This window comes from Danio rerio, chromosome 10, assembly GCF_052040795.2.
Source record: "Danio rerio strain M-AB ecotype USA chromosome 10, GRCz13ab, whole genome shotgun sequence".
Lineage (NCBI taxonomy): Eukaryota > Metazoa > Chordata > Actinopteri > Cypriniformes > Danionidae > Danio > Danio rerio.
In genome coordinates, this window is record NC_141030.1 from 42,972,732 (window position 1) to 42,996,553 (window position 23,822).

The 23,822-nt window shown below is 38.5% G+C and overlaps 1 protein-coding gene across 10 annotated transcripts in view; it reads left to right on the top strand.

Moving 5' to 3' along the window:
• The first annotated feature begins 50 nt into the window (after positions 1-50).
• b3gat1b (beta-1,3-glucuronyltransferase 1 (glucuronosyltransferase P) b) overlaps positions 51-23,822 on the top strand; it is a 44,155-nt gene continuing 20,383 nt past the window's right edge. For 5 of the 10 annotated variants that reach the window (XR_015501541.1, XR_015501538.1, XR_015501537.1 and 2 more), the window contains exons 1-6: positions 51-196; positions 10,028-10,260; positions 16,040-16,220; positions 18,158-18,278; positions 20,435-20,949; positions 23,060-23,356. Coding sequence is in view for 3 of the 10 variants with exons in the window: in XM_087271431.1 (XP_087127557.1) it covers positions 18,167-18,278; positions 20,435-20,949; positions 23,060-23,356 (924 nt within the window). In the remaining 7 variants the exon portion in view is untranslated. The remainder of the gene's footprint in view (positions 197-10,027; positions 10,261-16,039; positions 16,221-18,157; positions 18,279-20,434; positions 20,950-23,059; positions 23,357-23,822) is intronic. The other 5 variants (XR_015501542.1, XR_015501543.1, XM_087271431.1 and 2 more) reach the window with 1 other exon arrangement.

The window sequence follows — 23,822 nt, forward strand, 5'->3', positions numbered from 1 at the left end:
GGCCGTCAAGGCTGTCAAGCATGACGCGGTGGGCGGGAGTTAGTCGTCTCGCAGTCCTCAGTGGCACACTTGAATTTTGCAGCATTTGTGTAGCCTTTTCAGATTTGATGGAATATTACAGCGTTTCAGGAAAGAAATGTCCAAATTCCAGAAGAGATTTGTAACTGCTGGGTTGAATTGAAACGCATTTAGTGTGGTAAGTTATCATTTTTATGCTTTATTCACTCATTTATTGACTTCGTTATTCATTTCACTAATAATTGTAAAACAATATCATCTACATGATGTAAAATGATGCTGACGCAAAGATGTAGCCAAACAATTGCACCATAACCTCTAGATGGCGCTGTACAAAAGCATAACCTATGGTTTGTCGTTAATTAAATAATTAAACTATGCCAATTAATGTTGTGTCATGCTGATGCATTAATAATTCCCTTTAAATCATGTGTCTCTAAACATTTTAGTAACCATCATAAACCTGAGAGTTAAAACATTATAGATTGAAGAGCCATTAAATATGGTCTACAGCAGTGTTTCTCAACCACGTTCCTGGAGGACCACCAGCTCTGCTTCTTTTCCGTATCTCCTTAACCAAACACACCTGATTCAGATCGTTAGCAGAGACTGACAGACAGACCTGTAATAGGTGTGACAGACAAAGGAGACATCCAAAACATGCAGTGTTGGTGGTCCTCCCGGAACGTGGTTGAGAAACACTGGTCTACAGCTTCAGAATTACATTAATAGTTGTCTTATTTGTTTTATCGGTGTGATTGTTTCACTGGTGGAATTTAATAATGCTTATAATTTTTATTTAATATCTAATACGCAGTTTAAATAATTGTTTTCGTGTTTAAACTTCTGCAAAATCATGTACAAAAGAATTAAGTCGCAGTAAATAATTTTAGTAATGTATTTAATTCAGTAAGATTCCCAAACTTGTAGCCATACAGTGTGAAACCCTGCTGTAGGGACAGTCATTTATTGATTAATTTTCCTTTAGCTTAGTCCCTTTATTCATCAGGGGTCGCCACAGTGGAATGAACCACCAACCTATTTAGCATATTTTTTACACAAATGCCCTTCCAGCTGCAAACCAGTATGGGAAAACACCCATACACACTCATTTACACTCATACACTACAGCCATTTTAGTTTGTTCAATTCACCTACAGTATAGCGCATGTGTTTGGGCTGTAGGGGAAACCCGAGCACCCGGAGGAAACCCACAACCACACGGGGAGCAGGGTGTGAATTGTAGTTGGGTTTGGGAGGGATTGACCCCCTATTTAAGGCTTGATCGGACGTGAAGGATGTCAAAACTGTATTTTAAATAATAATTTTAATAATTAAAGTAATAGATATATATATTGACCACGCCTATAACAGTTCATATGAAGTCAATCTAGGGCCATATATACTTGCAGAATAAAAGAAAGTTTTGCAAACAAAAAATAAAGTATTGAGCAAAAAAAAAAAATTTATATATATATATATATATATATATATATATATATATATATATATATATATATATATATATATATATATATATATATATATATATATATATATATAGATGCAAATCTCCAAAAATTGCAAAGCAAATAACTTAAAAATAAAATAAAAAATTTAGCAGTGCAAATATACATATATTTGCTATCAAAAGAAATAAAAAAATATTTTTTTTTTCTTTTGATTGTAAATATTTTGTTTTTGCACTGCTTTATTTTTGTTTTTGCTAGAAAAAACGTTTTTTATTTCTCAAAAATTAATTTTCGCTTTGCTATATTTGGAGATTTGCATTTATTAATTTATTTTTTTGCTCAATACTTATTTTTTGTTTGCAAAACCTTTTATTTTGCAAGTATATATGGCTCTAGACTGACTCCATAGGTTCATACCATTGTAAATGTATAACCATTATATATGTATAACGCTCCAAAAATAAAGTGTAATAACATTATATGCAGTTGTAGTCAAAATTATTAGCCCCCATTTTTAAATGTTTCCCAAATTATGTTTAACAGAGCAAGGAAATTGTCACAGTGTGTCTGATGATATTTTTTTCTTCTGGTCCCATTTGTTTTATTTTGGCTAGAATAAAAGCAGTTTTTTATTTAAAAAAAACATTTTAAGGTCAAAACTATTAGCCCCTTTAAGCTATATTTTTTATCTATATTCTACAGAACAAACCATCGTTATACAATAACTTGCCTAATTACCCTAACCTACCTAGTTAACATAATTAACCCAGATAAGCCTTTAAATGTCACTTTAAGCTGTATAAAAATCTAGTAAAATAAAATTTACTGTCATCAAGGCAAAGATAAAATAAATCAGTTATTAGAAATGAGTTTTTAAAACTATTATGTTTAGAAAAATGTGTTGAACAAATCTTCTCTCTGTTAAACAGAAATTGGGGAAAAAATAAACAGGGGGGCTAATAATTATGACTTAAACTGTATATTTAACGGTCCTATAAGTCTATGCAAGAATAGTCATTTAAAGTCTGAAACCAGCAGATTTACAGCACCGTAAGAGTTCACACGATTGATTTCTCTTAAAATAGGTGTTTGTTTCTACATAAAGCCTAAATTTAAAGTCAAATTAGATGCATAATTTGACCTAGAGTAATCTGAAAATAGCTAATCAGGTCAGAATAGACTAAATAGCCCATCCCACAAACCACTGAAAACTTAAATACATTTTATTAATAAATTAGATGTAATTTAAATAAATTCATAAATTTGATTCACTGAAGCATGTATTACACAAACTATCATTACCGAAAATATTATAATATAGCTGGGTCAGATGGTGTTTCTGTGTGGAGTTTGCATGTTCTCCCAATGTTTGCATGGGTTTGCTCCAGGTGCTTCGGTTTCCCCCAGTCCAAAGACATGCGGTACAGGTGAATTGGGTAACTAAATTGTCCATAGTGTATGAGTGTGAATGAGAGTGTATGGATGTTTCCCAGTGATGGTGGGTTGCACCTGGAAGGGCATCCGCTGCTTAAAAACATATGCTGGACAAGTTGGCGGTTCATTCCGCTGTGGCGACCCCCTGATTAATAAAGGGACTGAGCCGAAAAAGACAATGAATGAATGAATGTTTAAGAGCTTGTTAGATTACCACTGAATTAAAGTTCACGTCTGACGTGCTGCTTCGATTTGTACCGCCAAATGTCACAAGGAACACTTAGCAGAAGAAAACTGCAGTTCAAATGACAGTATAATGGCTGTATAATCGATCTGCTGGTGAAAATGTCCAGAAATCGACATCATGTGTCTGCTGTTTGTGCATGTAAGTGAGTGAGGCCGACAGAAAGAAGGAAAGAGAATCAGAACTGGATGCTTTACTCCCCTTCAGATAAAGTGTTTTCTTTGTTTGTAGAAAACTAAATATGATAGTATAATATTTGACTCCGTGGCTCAGTGGTTAGACTCGAGTCCCAGCTGGGCCAGTTGCCATTTGTGTGTGGAGTTTGCATGTTCTGCCCATGTTGTGGTTTCTACTGGGTGCTCCGTTATTCCTCCGTTTTTCCTTCCTTTTAACAAACTAAATTGGCTGCAGTGTATGTGTGTGAATGAGTGTGTATGGGTGTTTCCCAGTGCTGGGTTGCCGTTGAAAGGGCATCCGCTGTGTAAAACATATGGTTTATAAGTTGGCGGTTCATTCCGCTGTGGCGACCCCCGATGAATAAAGGGACTAAGCTGAAGGAAAATGAATAAATGAATATATATTTGCCTCTTAATATTTGCAGTAGCTAGAGAACAAACACAAAGCAAAAGATGAGTGAAGAGTCTCTACAAAGCAGGATCGGGCTCCCTTGTTAGTCATTCAGGTAAAATGATCTCGTTTTTTACAAATCAATAGACCGAACCATCATTAATTCATGCTCAGTTTACTTCCCACATAGAAAAGTTGAAGCTGTGGCCCACGCAATCCGGTTTTGCTTGGCCCACATGCTGCAGTGAATTACAGTACATGACTGGACCAAGTCTGGCTTCCAAACAAGGGCCAAACATGGACCATATCTGGGTCAAGTCTCAGCCAAGTTAATAACTGTTGTATATTTACAAGGCAAACACCAAGAAATGCCATCAAGCGTGCTTTACTTCGGTATCAACAATGTGATCACAACAATACATCACATGGTTTAAATAGTAGCCAGACCGACACCCAGATCATTACAAACACACCCCTAGTAGCAAAGAATTCTGGCCCAGATTTGGCAAAAGGCTGGCACAGCAGGCATTCATCCGTCACTGGCATACAGCATGTGGGCCAAACATGGCCCGGGTTTGGCAGAGGTAGCACCGTTTTTAAGGCGGCACACAAGATTTGGGCCAGATGTAAAACGTAGTATTTGGCCCAGATGTAAAAATTCGATAAGTGGGCCATGTGAGTTTGGCCAGTCTTGACCCACATTTAAAATACACTAAAATCATTTTTGAGTAAAGAAAAAAAATCCTACCAATCAGGTCACTTTGAGAAAAAGCGTGTCCATAGTGTGCCTAAAGCGCATCACTCCATGGGTTTATCTATTTCATTGCAATCGTGACACACCAACCTATCTGGCCCAGTTCAGGCCCAGTTATGAGCTATTAACTTGACTGAGACTTGGCCCAGATATGGTCTATGTTTGGCCCTTGTCTGGAAGCCAGATTTGGTCCAGTCATGTACCGTAATTCACTGCGGCATGTGGGCCAAGCAAAACCTGATTGTGTGGGCCAGAGAAATTTTGCTATGTGGGACATTATCCCAATACACCACATCACCTCCCCCCTTAAGATAATCATTACATAAATCAAACATCACAAAATACAACATTCATTTGTTTTAACTTAGTCTCTGAAACGTTGTGGTAATTTAATAGTTAGTTTAGACCGATGTGGCCCCACTAGGCTTGAAGCCCCAGATACAGGGGGTTCAGCTGAAAGTCCAGATTCATATTCAACAGCTGGAGATTCCGTTATCCCTGAATTTTGGCTGTTTGAATCAGTCAACTCTTTTTCAGAACTGGGTTTCGCCTATGAGCTGTACGAACTTAACTGATCAGTTTCTGAGGAAGAATGATGTGGCCTCAACTGATCACCATGCTGTCTATACAGTACATAGGAGCTGATAATAGATCACACACCTTATATGATACTGGTCCAGTCTGCTCCACCACCACTCCTGACAACCATTTTGGATCTCCTCCAGCCGTATTACGCAAGAAAACCGAGTCATTAACAGCAAAGGAACTTTCCCGTGCCTTATGATCATGTAAGTGCAAATGTTGCTTCTTGCAAACAACTTCATAAATATTTGGTTTCAGGATATCCAACCTGGGACGGACATGTCTCCTCAAGAAAAGATCAGATGTTGATTGGCCAGTGGTACAATTTGTGGTGGTGCTACATAGATATATACACTAGATGTCGCCTGGCCTATTGTTGTCTATTGGACGGAATGCGTCAATAGCGCCGCCATCTTGCTACAGGGTAGCGCTCCCTTGAAATGAATGCGGGACCAATGTACAGTGGAGGACTGTGGCCATTCAAAGCCAGAGATATACACATATACACATATATCTATGATCGGGAGTTTTCCTGGATGTTAGTATGTAATTTTTTTTTTCTAATTACGAAAATTATAATTTTACATCACTTTTCTACATTGATGGATCAGTGACCGCACGGGCATTCCTGACAAAAGCTTGTGTTTGTGTGTACAGAAAAGTACTATTCACCCTCCCTGGTAAATTTGATCTAATCATGTCTTGAAACACACCTCCTCTCCTGCTTTCACTTCTCATACTGACGGAGGTAGCGATTCGTTTGTGAATGAATCCCCCGATTGACTCTTACACTAACATTAGCCGACAATAATACAGGTTTCTGGCAGTGCAGCATCTCGTTGTCATATTTCTTTTGCATTGTTTGCTGATTTTATCCAACAAAACTAGCATAAGCCGAGTATTTAGTGCGAGTTGGAGCTTCATTGTCTTATGGTGAATGTAGTAAGTGACTGTTATCATCAATAACGTTACCTGATTAGCACAAAAGTTCAGAACATACAAAAACAGAAAAAAACTTAATGTTACCTATGAAATGTTCTGCCTTTGTGCTTTGATTTCTTTGTTTGCTCGTTTCTACACCCGTAGACAGCGCTAAAGTCCTGCATCTTCTCGTAATAACACTGTCTTGACTAGTGCGGTTGAATGACATTTGTCCTGGGAGCACTGTACCAAAGTGGCGTCGCTATTGACGCATGCTTAGGGTCCCTATGCGATATCTAGTGTATATATCTATGGTGGTGCTATAGCGCAATAACAATAAAGATATTTTATCTTCAATGCATATCTGTTCGGGCAAGGCAGTGGCGCAGTAGGTAGTGCTGTCGCCTCAAAGCAAGGTCGCTGGGTCAAACCTCGGCTCAGTTGGTGTGTCTATGTGGAGTTTGCATGTTCTCCCTGCCTTCGCAGGGGTTTCCTCTGGCTGCTCCGGTTTCCCCTACAGTCCAAAGACATGCGGTACAGGTGAATTGGGTAGGCTAAATTGTCCGTAGAGTGTGTGTGTGTGAATGAGTGTGTGTGGATGTTTCCCAGCGATGGGTTGCGGCTGGAAGGGCATAAAAACTTGCTGGATAAGTTGGCGGTTCATTCTGTTGTGGCGACCCTGGATTAATAAAGGAACTAAGCCGACAAGAAAATGAATGAATGAATGCACATCTGTTCGTTAAAAAATTTTAACAAAAAAAAGCATCAGTATCGTATCGCATTAAAAAATTGTGGTATCGCCCATCCTTATCTCCCAGTCACAATGCTATAATTTGTATTTTAACTCACCAATGTGAGGCGTGTTTGGATTTAAGTCACTTTTAGATCTGCATTTGTGATTACTGCAGCACGTGGATGTGATCGTGTAGTTGTTTTTTGTAGTCTGGATCTGGTTCACGAAGGCATTGATTAGGACAGTTAGAGGGTGTTTTTAAAGTGAACTGGATGGACATCAATAATGTGGCCACTGCACAGCACTGCCCTGTGTAGGATTGCATTAACAGCCTTTAATGACCTGATTAAGCGATTTAGAGACAGACAGATGTCACTTTTAAAACTAAAAGCCTCTAAAAGCTGGTCTCTTATGTGAATTTTGTCGTTTAATTAAAATACTGTGCATTCTTAGCTTCATTATTTGATGTTTATTATGTGTACAGATTGTAAGTGAGGAGGGAGTCTATTAAAACACTGCACATCAGTATGAGGACAGAAGAGAGGAGCTGTGTGAGTGTGAAGCGTCTGTCGTTTGTATCAGCGATCTGCCGCCAGATTTGTTCCCTCTGTTGCCATAGCAACTGTCATTATGCATACTTTCATATTGTAGAGTTAGTATTCTGGAGCTGGTACTATTTGTACTTAAATTATTGTAAGCAATGGCTTACAAACGTTCTTTGCTGTTTAAATGGGACTGAAATCTGAATCAGTCTGATTTTACCTCCTGATTTCACTAATAGTATCTGGATGCAGCCTTTACGATGCAAGCTGAGACTGCATCACTCAGCGATGCAACGTCAGACTCAGTGCACTCAATGGAGTGAGTGATGTCACTGTGACGGGTAGGGTTAGGGGTGGGGTTAGGTGAGCGCATTAAAAAGCATTGGATGCTGCTCAGATTGCACTGCACCGAGTCTGCAGCCAGACCCCTCTCGATTTCACAGTTAATCTCCATCTTAGTCTGAGGTATTCACTCCTGCATATCCACCTCAGATCTATTTCAGCTTTTAAGAGTACATATGTCTGAATTTCTCTCTCTAATTTCAACCTCAATCTGATTTTACTCTTTAATCTCCAGCTGAGTCTGATTTTGCAGTCTGATTTCACTCCTTCATTTCCGGTGATTGATTCCACCTGAATTTAAAACCTAATCACCAGCTCATGTTTGAATGTGTCTGATTGTTTTTGCAGTCTGATTTTCTCTGTCTGATTTAGGTGTTTGATATTCACCTTGATGATCAATCCTTTCTTAAAGTCTGATTTCACCATTCAACCTTTTTCTAGATCTGATTTCAATGTTCAACACTAACTTGAGTCTTGACTTTCACCTCATACTTATTAAAGTTGACTGAAGTTGATGTGGGTCTGTTTTTTCCTCTCTGATTTCTTCCTAACTGTGAATTTGCAGTCTGATCTTCTCTGTCTAATTTCCACCTCAGTCTAAATTCATTGTCTTGTTTTACTGTCTGTCAGTCTGATTTTACTCCTGTTTATCTTACTTTGTCTGATTTTGCAGTCTGATCTTTGTTTACTTTACATCTTAGTTTTATTTCATTGTTTTATTTTTGGTTTTTATGTTTCTGACAGGCTGATTTCATTCCCAGATATCCACCTTAGTCTGATTTTGCAGTCTGATCTTCACTGTCTAATTTCCATCTCAGCCTAAATTGATTGTTTGTCTTGTTATACTTTCTGTCCATCTTCTTTTACATCTGTATATCAGACTTTGTCTGATTTTGCAGTCTGATCACTGTCTCATGTCCATCTTAGTCTGATTTCATTGTTTGATTTCCATTTTATTCAGATTTTACTTTCTGAGAGTCTGATTTCACTCCTTAGTCTGATTTTGCAGTGTTATCTTCTCTGTATAATTTCCATCTCAATCTAAATTAATTGCTTGTTTCGTTTTACTTTCTGTCAGTCTTATTATACTTCTGCATACCCCACTTTGTCTGATTTTGCAGTCTGATCTCTGTCTACTTTCCATCTTAGTCTGATTTCATTGTTTTATTTTTTGTTTTTATATTTTTGAAAGGCTGATTTCACTTCTTGATATCCACCTTAGTCTGATTTTGCAGTCTGATCTTTTGTCTAATTTCCATCTCAGCCTAGATTTATTGTTTACTCCTGTACATCCTGCTTTGTCTGTTCTTTGTCTACTTACCATCTTAGCGTGATTTCATCGTTTGGTTTCCACCTCAGTCTGATTTTACTTTATTTTTTATATAATTATGTTTTAGGGGTGTTCACCTTTATTGTGATAGGACAGTGCAGATTTAGAGACAGGAGAGTGGGGGGAGCAGAGATAGGGGAATGGTCGGCAAAGGACCTCGAACCGGGAATCGAATTCGGGTCGCCGTGAATACCTCAGTGCCATGTGTCGTCACACTTACCACAAGACTATTGGCCCCGACATGATTTTACTTTCTGACAAACAGATTTCACTCCCAGATATCCACCTTAGTCTGATTTTGCAGTCTGATCTTCACTGTCTACTTTCCATCTGTCTAAATTCATTGTTTGTTTTGTTTTACTTTCTGTCAGTCTGATTTTACTTCTGTATATTGCACTTTGTCTGATTTAGGAGTCTGATCTCTGTGTACTTTCCATCTTAGTCTGATTTCATTGTTTGATTTCCACTTTATTCTGAATTCACTTTCTGACAGTCTGATTTCACTCCATAGTCTGATTTTGCAGTCTGATATTCTCTGTCTAATTTCCATCCTAGTCTAAATTCATTGCTTTTGTTTTACTATCTGCCAGTCTGATTATACTTCTGTATAACCTACGTTGATAGTCTGATTTTGCAGTCTGATCTCTGCATACTTTCCATTTTTGCCTGATTTCATCATTTGATTTCCACCTCAGTCTGATTTTACTTTTCGACACGCTGATCTCACTTCCAGATATCCAGCTGCAGTCTGATTTCGCAGTCTGATCTCCTTTGTCTTCTTTTGACAAACGTTTGATATGTTTTTGCACATCCACTCCATTTGATTTCATCCCCTAATCTCCAGCTCAGTCTGATTTCGCAGTGTCATCTCTGATGAAAACGACCCATGGCGGCTTTACCCGTATGAGTTTATCTGATCTCTGATTAATGAAACAGGACAGACATTGTGTGATGATCAAGCGAAATCAAAATTCAGTCTCAGTGCATAAGACAAAGCCTCATTCTTAGGGCAATATTATTGTATTCCTCATGTTTTTAGAATGGAGTATTGGTGACGTTGTTGACGAGTGCCCTTTGTCTCCCATCAGCATCCACAATTGCAGCCTTTGTTGTCCGAATGAGAGGACTCTTTCTTCCAGACGGATGACCTCTCTTTTTCCTCACTGGCCCTGGCACTGCTGACACCAGATCAGCAGCCGTTTCTCTCTTTCTCTCTCTGTATTTATTGTCTTTCTTTATCAAAGTCCATGAGCGGGATCTCAGACTGATAAACAGTGTGTTGATGTCTGTGTCAGGACTACGAGAGCTTGATGGAATCTATGTAAGTAAAACTGACTTTAATATCAGATTTATGGAGATACTCAAATGTTTTTGCTTTTGTGTTCAGTTTTTTTTTATTCATGCAAGCTTGATTTGTGCTGAAAATATTGACGTTCGGCTTTTTCTGACAGCCATTTTCAGCAACACATCTATATTTTTCTGATACGACACACTAAACAAACCAGGACAAGTGCAAGGCACCAAGCGGTGCTGGCTTTTTATTGGTTGTTTAAATGTTTGTCTAAACAGTAAGGAGTTAAACCAGGTTGCTTGTGTAAGAAATAGGGACAGACGAGCAATCAGGATGCTTTAAAAGGATCTCCTAAAAGATCAAATTATTTATCTTTAAGATAATGTTCATTGTTATTTGAGAGTGTTTGCGGAATCTTAAGAAAGTATTTCCATAATGAATGATATATTTTTGCATCATTTTCATGACTCAAATGTCGTTTGTTTATTTATGTGATGCTTTTTCTTTTATGTGTTAAATTACTATTAAAACACTTAAATAAATACTGCATAAATGCTTATTTAAAACAAAACTGCTACAAAATTTAATGCAAATGTTATTTTGCAACCTAAAAAATTTCTAGTGTATTTTCCTTTTAGTTTTATTAGAAGATAATGAACACACTAGTATCTTATATAAATAAAAATATGTATACTAAATTCATATAGTGCAACAAATCATCTTTTCCTTCTTCTGTTTATACTGTTAATACCTGTTAATACTGTATAAGATTAGTAGAACACTACTAGAACACAACGTTTTTAATAAAAAAAATTATATATATATATAATTTTTTTCATTTTTAAAAAATTTATATGTATATATGTGTGTGTGCAATATCAATATTGGCTCAAGGCCGCATGCTGAATGCCTTAGTGTTCCACCAGTGACGATATACAGCCATCTCACACTGCTACTTGCATCATATTGCATTTATACAACAGTTCAACTACATAACCTTGTGTATAAAACAGAGAATCAAACACAGAGAGTCTCAAAAACTCTTTTGTCCAAGGAGCTACTTTCTTCCACCATTCATTCACATCTGCAGCTGACGTCAGAACAGCAGAAACCATTGCTCATTCACTAACGTCACTTTAGAGCTACTATTTTAATTATTCTCTAGCACAGAGGTGCCCAAACTCGGTCCTGGAGGGCCGTTGTCCTGGAAAGTTTAGCTCCAACCCTAATCAAACACACCCGAACAAGCTAATTAAGGTCTTACTAGGTATACTTGAAACATCCAGGCAGGTGTGTTGAAGCAAGTTGGAGGTAAACCCTGCAGGACACCTGCCCTCCAGGACTGAGTTTGGGCACCCCTGCTCTTGCAAAGTATCTAAAGTGAAGACAAAACAGGTGATTTTGCTCACATTTTAAGATTTTAAGGCTGAAAGGCATGAGATGCCATCAGTCTACAGAAATTTCTCAGTAACATTATTTCTCTGTTGCAATCAGGAGATCACTATAATTAACCCTGAAAAAGCCAGAGCAACGTAAACACCAGCAGATTACTATGGTATAAATACAGCACTACAACATACAAAAGAGAGAGATCAACTTAGAAAGTCTCTTACCTGTTTAATAATGATTTGATCAGCTGTAGTTTGAAATGCTTTCAGAGTTTTTGTTCCCTAAGGACTTATTATTTGGGGTGTCAAAATTAATTGTTTTTTCGGTGCACCGCGATGCAGACGCGGACAATTTGGTATTGGCTCAGTAATAATCATAACCGGTTATTATGTACTGACATCATTTATCTCCTATGCGCTCTGTCGAGAGGGAGGTGAGCGCGAGTATTTACAACACTCAGGAGCCAACTCAGGGCCGGCCCGTGGCATAGACAGTATAGGCAAATGCTGAGGGTGCTGTACATCCAGGGGGGCGCCAGAAATGAGCACGGTTAAGTTGGTTTTGTTTTCGATATTCCTGACACGTTCAGTTATAGACGGCAATAACTCAAAAACTTCTAAATAAGATCTAAAGTGTGTTTCCTACAAAAAGACAAAGCTGGTTCACGGCTGCCTTTTTTTTGTTTTTTTTTGCTCGACATTACGACCACTGCTCCCTTTAAGCCCTCACAATATGTGTTAAGCCGGGAGAGATCTTGCTGAGCAAAGCTATCAGTAAGGGATCGTGGGAATAGTGCTATTTTTTGTTTTTGTTTTGTTTTTGTTTTTTTTGCTCCGCTCAGCGTGACCTCTCCTGGCTAAACGCATATTGCGAGGGCTTAAATATGGGTGTTTGTGTGTGTTTGTTTTTTGGTGCTGTCTATGTTTGTGTATGTTTGTGAATGAGAGACAGTGTGGTGCTGTGTGTTTATACAGCTTGTTATAGCCTCACCCCAAAATATAACACTGCGTATGGAAAGCATCGTCAATGCACCGTGATGTACCGGGATATCGAATTGAACCGTATTGATGGCATGACAATCATAATCGAACCGAACCGTGAGACCAGTTTTAGATTCACACCTCTACTTATTATGCAGTATCTGCCGCCATCTTGTGGCGTAACATCAACCATCTTTGCTCTGCTCATTCTGACAGGCTGATGGCCGCGAACACGGTGAATCAGAAAATATAAATATTTAAAATAGGCACAATCCTTATAAACAAACTGCATAGTTCAAATCTAAACAACTACATGAAAAAGAGCCTCATGAAAAAGCCTCAAAAGTACGTTATGTTGTCCAACAGCTGCAATACTTGACAAGCTGTAGTGAGTTTATTGATCTGCTGTCACTGTATGTGGGCGGAAGAATACACAAGGGTTAGGAGGCTGTACAAGTGCTGATATTACGGGATTATCGCACAGCTATCAGCCAATCAGAATCGAGAACCAGACAGAACTGTTGTGAAAATAATATATTCACACAAATCGATTAATCAACACATTGATTTTTAATATATATACACAACACAAATCGATTAAGTGATCTTAACTGTTTTTTTAATTAAGTGGATTAAACATACAAGTTGTCCAAAAAAATCATTGTAGTTTGATTAAGCATTCACACACACACACACACACACACACACACACACACACACACACACACACACACACACACACACACACACACACACACACACACACACATAACTTAATCTAACAATTTATCTAAACTAATCTAACAAATATTTAAATCTAAAGGATTTCTGTTCATTCTCATCAGTCATGCATTCATTATAAGTTATGATATTGAAATTTGTTTCATATTTAATGTGTTATGTTGCAGTTCGCTGGTTTAAGAGCAGATAAACTAACTTCACCTCCATTCAGTGGTTTAATTAGACTCCAGTCTGAATCCCTGCCGGCGCTCATTATTTTGCAACGTACTGAGACACACAATGCTCTGACCTAAATCTCACTCAAATTATTGATTGTGTGTGTGTGTGTGTGCGTGTATGTGTGTGTGTTTAGAGCTGCTCTGTTTCTGAGCTCTCTGATTGTCCACCTTCCTGTTTGATGCAGTGTGTCTAAAATCCTAGACAGAATGAGCTAGCAAGTGAACAAATGTTTTGCTCAGGGATTGTTTGGAATTATTTTCATGGATGAAACAATGACATTGAAAGACCAAACTATATTTAAAATATGTCACTCATTATTGATTTATTGTTGATCGGACTTATATAAAATCACTAACACATTTGCTCTTTGATCATTTGAAGTTTAATCTGCATTCACTCGATTATTTTCTTACTGAGAGAGAGTCTTTGTCTTGTTTGTAGTCTAAATATCTAAAACATCTCAAATCAAAAAGCATTTTACAGACAAGTATACATTTTTTCTTGTTTTTAATGTCAACATTAAGTGGAATTTTCTTTACAAGGCCATTGGGGTAGGCAAAATAATTGTTTTGGGGTAGAAATAAGATTGTTTGCTTACCCCTATTGGCTGATTGTTTTACTTCTTTACTTTTTTTATTTTACTACTTTACTTTTAAAGGGCACCATATGATGAAAATCCTCTTTTGTAAGCTATTTGGACAGAACTGTGAGCAAGCATAGTGTGTTCACAGTCATATTGGGGTGACAGAAACACAATGAGTCTGTTTTTTGAAATTTCCTCACGTTAAAATCGAATCCAAATCCCTCCCTATTTTAAAACAGACCGCAACATGACCGAAACTCTTACTTGCCTGGAAGAGCTTGATTAGCTTGCCCGGGTGTTTCTGATTGAAGTTGGAACTAAACATTGCAGGACACCGGCCCTTTTAGGACCTAGTCTGGACATAGTAGATATAAACTCGGCCCTTGCATAAACACCCAGATTAACACACGCAGATAAAACTTGATCCTCGCATAAACACCTAAATTTGTACAATTTGTTTGTAAGGCTAAATACAAATAAAAAGTGAACATTGTTTTTTTGTACTGTGTATATATATATATTGTGCTGTAGGGTGATATGGCTGTAAAACAAATGAGTTTAGCTGTATTTTTTTATTTGCTGTTTTTTATGCTGTTGTCTTTACCTTTGGTCAACTTTTGTTAACTTAAAGTGCATCATAAATAAAGTTGGTTTTTGACTCTAAGGGCTCTATTTTGTCTGTCTATGCACAAAGCACAGGGTGCAAACGCTTTAAAGGCGTGTCAGAATCCACTTTTGCTAATATAAGTATGGAAAATCCGCTTTGCGTCGTGGCGCATGATCTAAAAGGGTTGAGCTTATTTTCTTAATTAGTTATAGGTGTGTTTTGTGAATAATACAATCAGAGTTTCATCTCCTATTCCCTTTAAGAGCCAGTTGCATCGCGCCATGATGCATTTGCTATTTACATGACATAAATTAAGTGTAAGTGGAAAAACTGAGTAATTCACTAGCAAGAAAACAGTTAAACAGAGCATCTACAGCGCGAGAATGAGAGATAAATGATCTACTTTCACTTTCGCTCTCGTGGATTGGGAAACCTTTACGCACAGACATCAATGAGCCTATAAATAATTAATTTAGTTTGTTAAGCACAAAGATTTGTTTCAATACTATTTCTAAATTCAGTTCTATTTTCCAGCAAACGAATAAATGATCAATAATAACGAAGTGTGCTCTAACGAAGTGTGAGTTATATCCTAAAACACATGCTGTGCCCCCCATACGGTCTAAAACCTGACAGGTGGGCAAATCTAAGCTTGGTTTTAATAAAACAAATATAAATATGGATATAATAAATAATACTGCTAATAATAATAACATTATACAAAAACAAATCGTTATGAATGAACTGAAAAAGCCTCCCGAGATGAAGAAGGCATGAAGGCAGTGGTTTTTAAATTTGTGTAGGCTAGAAAATAATATGTTTTGTAATATTTTAAACTTTTATATTTATATCCTATATATATATCCTTATTATATCCTATATTTATCCTTAATATTTTAATTATTTTTCATATATAAAGATATTTGTGTTTTGCTCTACATCTTGTGTGTATTAAGCAGTGTGTAAGCGAGGAGCACAACTAACACGCTCTGCGCTGGACAATAGACCGGCTTTGTTCTGGTCTACTGAAAAATCTATTATAGTTTCTCAAAATAGCAACGCGCCAGCAATGCGCCACAGAACGCCTTCCATTTTAGATCAGAACGCCTATGGGCGCACATATGAGCGCAAATGCATTTGCTATTTAAACAGCGTAGCGCAATACGTCAAATCGACTCTTGCGCCAAGCTGAAACTAGCGAACAACAATTGCGTCACGCCTTGCGCCACATTGCGCCGCCGCCGGGTGTATGATAGGGCCCTAAATGTGATTGTGACTTGTATATTTCAGTTCCTGTTGGATGTGCTGAGAGATCCTGGTGTTATGAAGAAAGAGGGATAAACAGCAGAGAGCTGCTTAATGCACGGAAACTGAAAAAACATCTCTATCCCACATCTGCTGCAGGAGTATCTGTTGAAGATGTGAAACTGAAGACACAAACACTCGAACACTTCTCAAGAGGCCAGAGATTGTGAGCATGCATTTGATTTGTTTGGTATTTTCAAATATTTATTTGCTTAGAAGTCAAATTATAGAGCTTATGCTGACCTATTTTCTGTGAAATAACTTTTTTTTTTTTATCCTCTTAAGACCCAAGGTGTTTTTTACATGCATTTTTTATTTCTCTTTGCTATTTGGGCTTATTGGAACCTAATTAGAATAAAAACCTTAGTATTATCTTTTGATATGATGTAGTTTTAGAGAAAAATTATGTCTATATATGTGAACTTGTGATCTGAATTTACATAAAAAACTTTTTCCCGAATTTTTTTAATGCAAATTTAACATATAATTCTTTTTCTTTATTATTTGTTTTGACTATCAGAGTGTAAAAACAACATTTTTTTCCAATTTTGGACAGTTAAAAATAGGGTTTGAGACATTTCATATGCTGCAAAACAGTTACAGGATTACACTGTATGTCTGTAACAAAATATAAAACATTTAAAGTATTTTAAATAGAGACTTAAGAGCTAAAATGTGCTGTCCACGTTGACACTCAGGCCCTAGGAATATACTGTACAGACAGTTTGGTGTAAATTCTATAAATCATGTTGTACATTGCAGGGATGAGTTTGATTTAAGATTTTGGACATGCACAGTTTAGATTAAAGTTGTGTTTTGATTTAGGGTCAGTTAATTAACTTGCTTTGATGTCTCTAAAAATACCACTCACAAATGATGCTGTATAACTCTGAATCGGACCCTTTTAGGCTTTGATCCTAATTGTACCATTTTGGTGACTGTCTCTTTAAATTCAAATGAGATTGTACTCTTTTCAAAAAAGGGCGGAGCTACAAATGCCTGTGCATCAATATTAGTGGCAGTTTCAAAAACAAGACTAACATCCTATGCAAATGAGGGAGAGATGGTCACTAATGGGCGGGGCTTTTCTCCTCTGATGCAAGTGCAAAGGGAGAATCAGGGTATTTCTGCAGACTGTTCTGATAAAGTCTGAATATAAAACTAGAATTAAGAATTTGTTACAATTGGAAACTGGTTATATTCACAGACTGTTGCCACACAACTGTGTTACAAGTGGTTTTTGCATAATAGGTCCCCTTAAAAACATCTTTATTCATGCCCCGTTTAAACTAATGTGTTTTAGTTTGAAAACGCATAAGTTTTGCTATGGTTACGCCATCCTTCCACACTATGCCGGAGTTTTCGAGCGCTGAAAACGGAGCATTTTGGAAACGCTGGAGAGGCCGTTTTCATTCTAAAACACTTCTGCTCCATCTCAGTGTGGATGGGGGGAAAACGATGACATCTGAAAACGGAGGCGGGGCTGCAGACATTCGCTACCTGATTGGGGCTTTTTTGTCATTTGTATCCTTCCCTCGTTCATCAAACCCCTGTCACATGACTATAACACATGGCTTTAACGCTACCAGAAGACAGCAGACCAGCCTTCAATGTAAACAACATGGGCACAGAAATGGGAGCTTTGTTTGCACTATTGTCTGTTTTAGGCGCCATTGTGCAGTTATTCATTTGTTACATTTAGTAACAACCCGACCTCGTCGTCTGTCCACAAAAATATTTCTCTTGCTTTTCTTTGCCATCGCGTTCATTGTTCAAGCGGCATTTGTTGACTAACAATAACCAAAGACACATGCTTCCTGTTTATACTAGAACGCGCATGCCCAGAGTGCGCGAATGGTCACGTGATATATGTTTTTGGTGGCGTTGTGTGGACAGAGATATGTTCAGAAATGCTAGGTGAAATGCTAGTGAGCAAACGCCGAAATCTAAAATGCAGTTTTAAAACTAAAACGCACTAGTGTAAACGGGGCCTCATTGTTCATTGTTTAGTTTTTTTTTTACAGCATTTCAAAACACATTTTAACTTTTATTGTTGCATTTTCACAACCAAAGGTTCAATTAATATCGTCTTTATTGCCACAGATAAAAGACATGCCGAAGAGAAAGGATGTCCTGGCACTCATTTTAATTGTATTACCGTGGACTTTACTCATCACGCTTTGGCATCAACGTGCTGGAAATCCACTTCTGCCGATACCTAGAGGTAAATACTAAAATTGCAAATCAGTCATGCTAATCATAAAAACTATCTCACTAGCTATGTTTCCATCCACCTATTTTTATGCGCATTTTGCATATGCGCTTAAAAAAATGGTTGATGGAAACGCCATGATGCGCATAGATTTTGAAAATGTGCATAAAAAACTTATGCATGTGATTTTGTGATAAGAGACCATGTGATGATGAAATGTGCGTAAATAAACAAACCAGCAGGCTGAGCACACTGCAAAGCATCTGAAATGTTGTTTTGGTCATTCTAAAACACCTTACCGTTTAAGTATTAGTGTTATTATATTATTAATGACCTCCAGAATCAAGAGCGTTTGTGCTCCGCATCTGACACTTTCAAACGCCACCACGCGTTCACTGCGTGTCAGGATTACCTTCTGAGGTGCAAGTGCTTTATTAGATGAAGAAAAGATTGACGCAGCTTCTCCTACTGCAGCAAATTCCGTTTTTTACTGTTGATATTTGGCGCCAGTTAATCAGGAAGTGCCGATTTTGTTCGCTTTGACTCGCTGGATGGAAACGCTGCTTTATTCGCACGTCTTTCATGCCATAATCCAGTTTTGCGCAAAAAGCTCATCCGCATTTTTGGATGGAAACATAGCTACTGACCTTCAGATCAAGACTAAAAATGACACATTGTCTAATTGTTGTCGTCCTGTGGTCTCATGTCCTTTTTACTAATAGTTGATAATGTGTCTAATCCTGGTTTATGTCTTCTCAACGACGAATCTCATTTCTATATAAGTACACTAAAGAAGAGAAAGTTGTTTGCTGGTTTTACAGCTGCAAAGAAGGCAATCATGCAAAGCTGGTTTACTCCACATGTGTGCAATAACATTTTAGTTACATAGCCTCAAAATAATGACTTGTGAAGGTACAATAGCCCAAATTAATAAGGTTAAACCTAGTAACACTGATGGATGGCAATGTTTTCTTTTAGCATTTTAGACTATATTAAGGAATGACCATGTAAAGGTTTTTTTTCTTCTTCTCTTTCCGTTTGAAAATTGTTAAAATGTCTGTTGCTCCGCCTTTCCTATTTGTTTGTTTGAATGTCTTTTATTTTGTTAATATAAAGGCAATAAAACGTTGCTCACAAAGAAAGTGACACATTGTAGCGTTTTTCAGCCATATTAGTTTCGTTTCACACCAGTCCGACAGCTCTGAACTGAACCAATTTTTGTTTCGTAATATACAGGGTGGGACATTTATATGGATACACCTTAATGAAATGGGAATAGTTGATGATTTTAACGTCCTGTTTGTGGCACATTAGTGTATGTGAGGGGGCAAACTTTTCAAGATGGGTGGTGACCATGGTGGCCTTTTTGAAGTCGGCCATCTTGGATCCGACTTTTGGTTTTTTTAATAGGAAGAGGGTCATGTGACACATCAAACTCATTGGAAAATTCACAAGAAAAACAATGGTGTGCTTGGTTTTAACATAACTATATTCTTTCATGAGTTATTTACAAGTTTCTGACCACTTATAAAATGTGTTCAATGTGCTGCCCATCGTGTTGGATTGTCAATGCAACCCTCTTCTCCTACTCTTCACACACTCTTAATGGCCACCAAGGTCACCACCCATGTTAAAAAGTTTGCCCCCTCACATATATTAATGTGCCACAAACACCTGAACTGTGCAATTAAAAAAATAGACCCTTATGACTTTTTCTTAATCAGGGGTGTCTAAACTAGGTTCTAGAGGGCCAGTGTCCTGTAGAATTTAGCTTAAACTTGCTGTAACACTTGCAAGTTGGGGGTGGAGGTTGGGTTGGGGGGTGTTGGTGATCACAAAGTGAAGGGGCACTCTTTTTCATTTGAGGGGCATGTATTCTCCAAAAGAAAAAAGGGTAGCTCACCACATACTGTTTTTAAAAGGGAAGTATGTGATTTTGGACGCATTGGCAGCTTATGTCTAAAAAGAGCTTGATTAGTTGGTGCAGGTGTGTCTAATTGCAGTTGGAGCTAAACTCTGTAGGATGGCGGCCCACCACGACCGGATTTGGGCCCCCTTGTTCTATATGTTAACCCATATGTTTTACTAAAGTAAAGGAGTCTGGATTAATTTAGGCTTGACTTCATTTTTGATATTGTGCATCCCCATATTTTGTTTTTAATGGACAGATAACAGAACCGGGACAAGTAAAGCTCACCAGAGAAGCTTTAGGCTCCAGAAGCCCTGTCTGTCGGAGAACAAGCACATCCCTGAAGTCACCCGTATGAAGTCCATCCACAGCCGCTCTCCAGCATGGAGCAACGCTTTACCAACTCTCCACATAATAACACCAACCTACAGCAGGCCGGTCCAGAAAGCAGAGCTGACCAGACTCGCCAACACTCTTCTGCATGTCCCAAACCTTCACTGGCTGCTGGTGGAGGACTCGGCACAGAAAACTCCGCTCGTGTCCCGACTTTTGGAGAACAGCAGACTCAATTACACACACTTGAATGTCGAGACGCCTCCGAACCTCAAAGTGCAACGGACGAAATTTAGAAATGCACGCATCCCTCGTGGCACCATGCAGAGGAACCTGGCTCTCCGCTGGCTGCGGGCGAACATTGGCCCACGCTTGGGACAGTCAGGAGTCGTGTATTTTGCAGATGATGATAACACGTATAGTTTGGAGCTGTTTGAGGAGGTACGGTACATTTGGTTCTCGATATATATTATCAATTTCAAATCAACATCATTTAATATCAAATATCCACTTGTTAAGTCGTGACGTATTGAATACTGTTTCCAGGTTTGGGAAACACTGCTCGAGGCTAGCTTTTAACAGCAGATGGCGTTCAGCAGATGGCGCTCTAGGCTAATTTTTACCAGCTGATGGTGCTCTAGGCTAGTTTTTAACAGCAGATGGCGCTAGGCTAGTTTTTAACATTAGATGGCGCTCTAGGCTAGTTTTTAACAGCAGATAGCGCTCTAGGCTAGTTTTTACAGCAGATGGTGCTCTAGGCTTGTTTTAAACATTAAACGGTGCTCTAGGCTAGTTTTTAACAGTAAATGGCGCTCTAGGCTAGTTTTTAACAGCAGATAGTGCTCTAGGCTAGTTTTTAACAGCAGATGGTGCTCTAGGCTTGTTTTTAACAGCAGATGGTGCTCTAGGCTTGTTTCAAACAGCAGATGGTGTTCTAGGCTTGTTTTAAACAGTAGATGGCGCTCTAGGCTAGTTTTTAAACGGCAGATGGCGCTCTAGGCTAGTTTTTACCAGCAGATGGCGCTCTAGGCTTGTTTTAAACAGCAGATGGCGCTCTAGGCTAGTTTTTAACAGCAGATGGCGCTCTAGGCTAGTTTTTAACAGCAGATGCCGCTCTAGGCTAGTTTTTCAACAGCAGCTGGCGCTCTTGGCTAGTTTTTACCAGCAGATGGTGCTCTAGGCTAGTTTTTACCAGCAGATGGTGCTCTGGGCTAGTTTTTAACAGCAGATGGTGCTCTAGGCTTGTTTTAAACAGTAGATGGCGCTCTAGGCTTGTTTCAAATGGCAGATGGTGCTCTAGGCTAGTTTTTAACAGTAGATGGCGCTCTATGCTTATTTTTACCAGCAGATGGTGCTTTAGGCTAGTTTTTAACAGCAGATGGCGCTCTAGGCTAGTTTTTAACAGCAGATGGTGCTCTAGGCTTGTTTTAAACAGTAGATGGCGCTCTAGGCTTGTTTTAAACAGTAGATGGCGCTCTAGGCTAGTTTTTAACAGCAGATGGTGCTCTAGGCTTGTTTTAAACAGCAGATGGAGCTCTAGGCTTGTTTCAAACAGCAGATGTTGCTCTAGGCTTGTTTTAAACAGTAGATGGCGCTCTAGGCTAGTTTTTAACAGCAGATGGCGCTCTAGGCTTGTTTTAAACAGCAGATGGCTCTCTAGGCTAGTTTTTAATAGCAGATGGTGCTCTAGGCTATTTTTTAACAGCAGATGGTGCTCTAGGCTATTTTTTAACAGCAGATGGTGCTCTAGGCTAGTTTTTCAACAGCAGATGGCGCTCTTGGGTAGTTTTAAACAGCAAATGGTGCTCTAGGCTAGTTTTTAAACAGCAGATGGCGCTCTTGGGTAGTTTAAAACAGCAAATGGCGCTCTAGGCTAGTTTTTAAACAGCAGATGGCGCTCTAGGCTAGTTTTTCAACAGCAGCTGGCGCTCTTGGCTAGTTTTGAACAGCAAATGGCGCTCTAGGCTATTTTTTAAACAGCACATGGCACTCTAGGCTTGTTTTAAACAGCAGATGGTGCTCTAGGCTAGTTTTTAAATGGGATATGGTACTCTATGCTTGTTTTTAACAGCGGATGGCACTCTAGTCTTGTTTTGAACAGCAGATGGTGCTCTAGTCTTGTTTTAAACAGTAGATGGCGCTCTAGGCTTGTTTTAAACAGCAGATGGTTCTCTAGGGATGTTTTAAACAGCAGATGGTGCTCTAGGATTGTTTTAAACAGCAGATGGCGCTCTACGCTAGTTTTTACCAGCACATGTCGCTCTAGGTTAGTTTTTAAACAGGAGATGGCACTTTAGGCTAGTTTATATCAGCAAACAATCTTCTATGCCAGTGTTTTTAAACCCTGTTCCTGAAGGCACACCAACAATACACATTTTTAACCTCTCGCTAATCAAAAACCTGAATCAACTCATCAGAACATAAGAAGCGACTCTAAAGGCTGAAGTTAATGGGTCAGATAAAAGAGACATCCAAAATATGAACTGTTGGTGTGCCTCCAGGAACAGGGTTGGGAAATACTGCTCTAATGTCCATGATTCTTATACCACAGATGCGCTGGACTCATAAAGCATCAGTCTGGCCAGTTGCCTTCGTCGGAGGTCTCCGGTACGAATCGCCCAAAATCAACTCTCAGGGCAAAGTGTCCGGCTGGAGGACGGTTTTTGACCCTCGCCGACCTTTCGCCATCGACATGGCTGGGTTTGCCGTGAACCTTCAACTCATCCTGAGCAAGCCACAGGCCTACTTTAAGTTAAAAGGGGTAAAAGGTGGATATCAGGAGAGCAGTCTGTTACAGGACCTGGTCACCCTCAGTGACCTGGAGCCCAAAGCTGATAACTGCACAAAGGTGAGACCTAAAAATTAATCTTCATAACTTCTACAAGCATTTTTGGGGGGACATTGCATGCTGTCAGAAATAAAGGCATGAGTGTTTGTTAGGTACTAATAGAAAATAGGTTTTGTATAGTACCCTAATTAGCAATTTACTCCACATCACTTGAACTAATGATTCATGAATTGGAGACTCATTTTGACCAGACCATTTGAACTAGAGATTTGTGAAGTGTAGGCTGACTCTGAACTAATCATTTGAGCTAGTGATTCATAAACCAGAGAATCACTCTGATGTAATCATTTGAACTAGTGATTCGTGAACTAAAGACTCACTCTGAACTAATTATTTGAACTAGTGATTTGTGAATCAGAGATTCACTCTGAATGAATCATTTGAATTAGTGATTTGTGAACAAGAGACTCACTCTAAACTAATGATTTGTGAATCAGAGACTCGCTCTGAATGAATCATTTGAAGT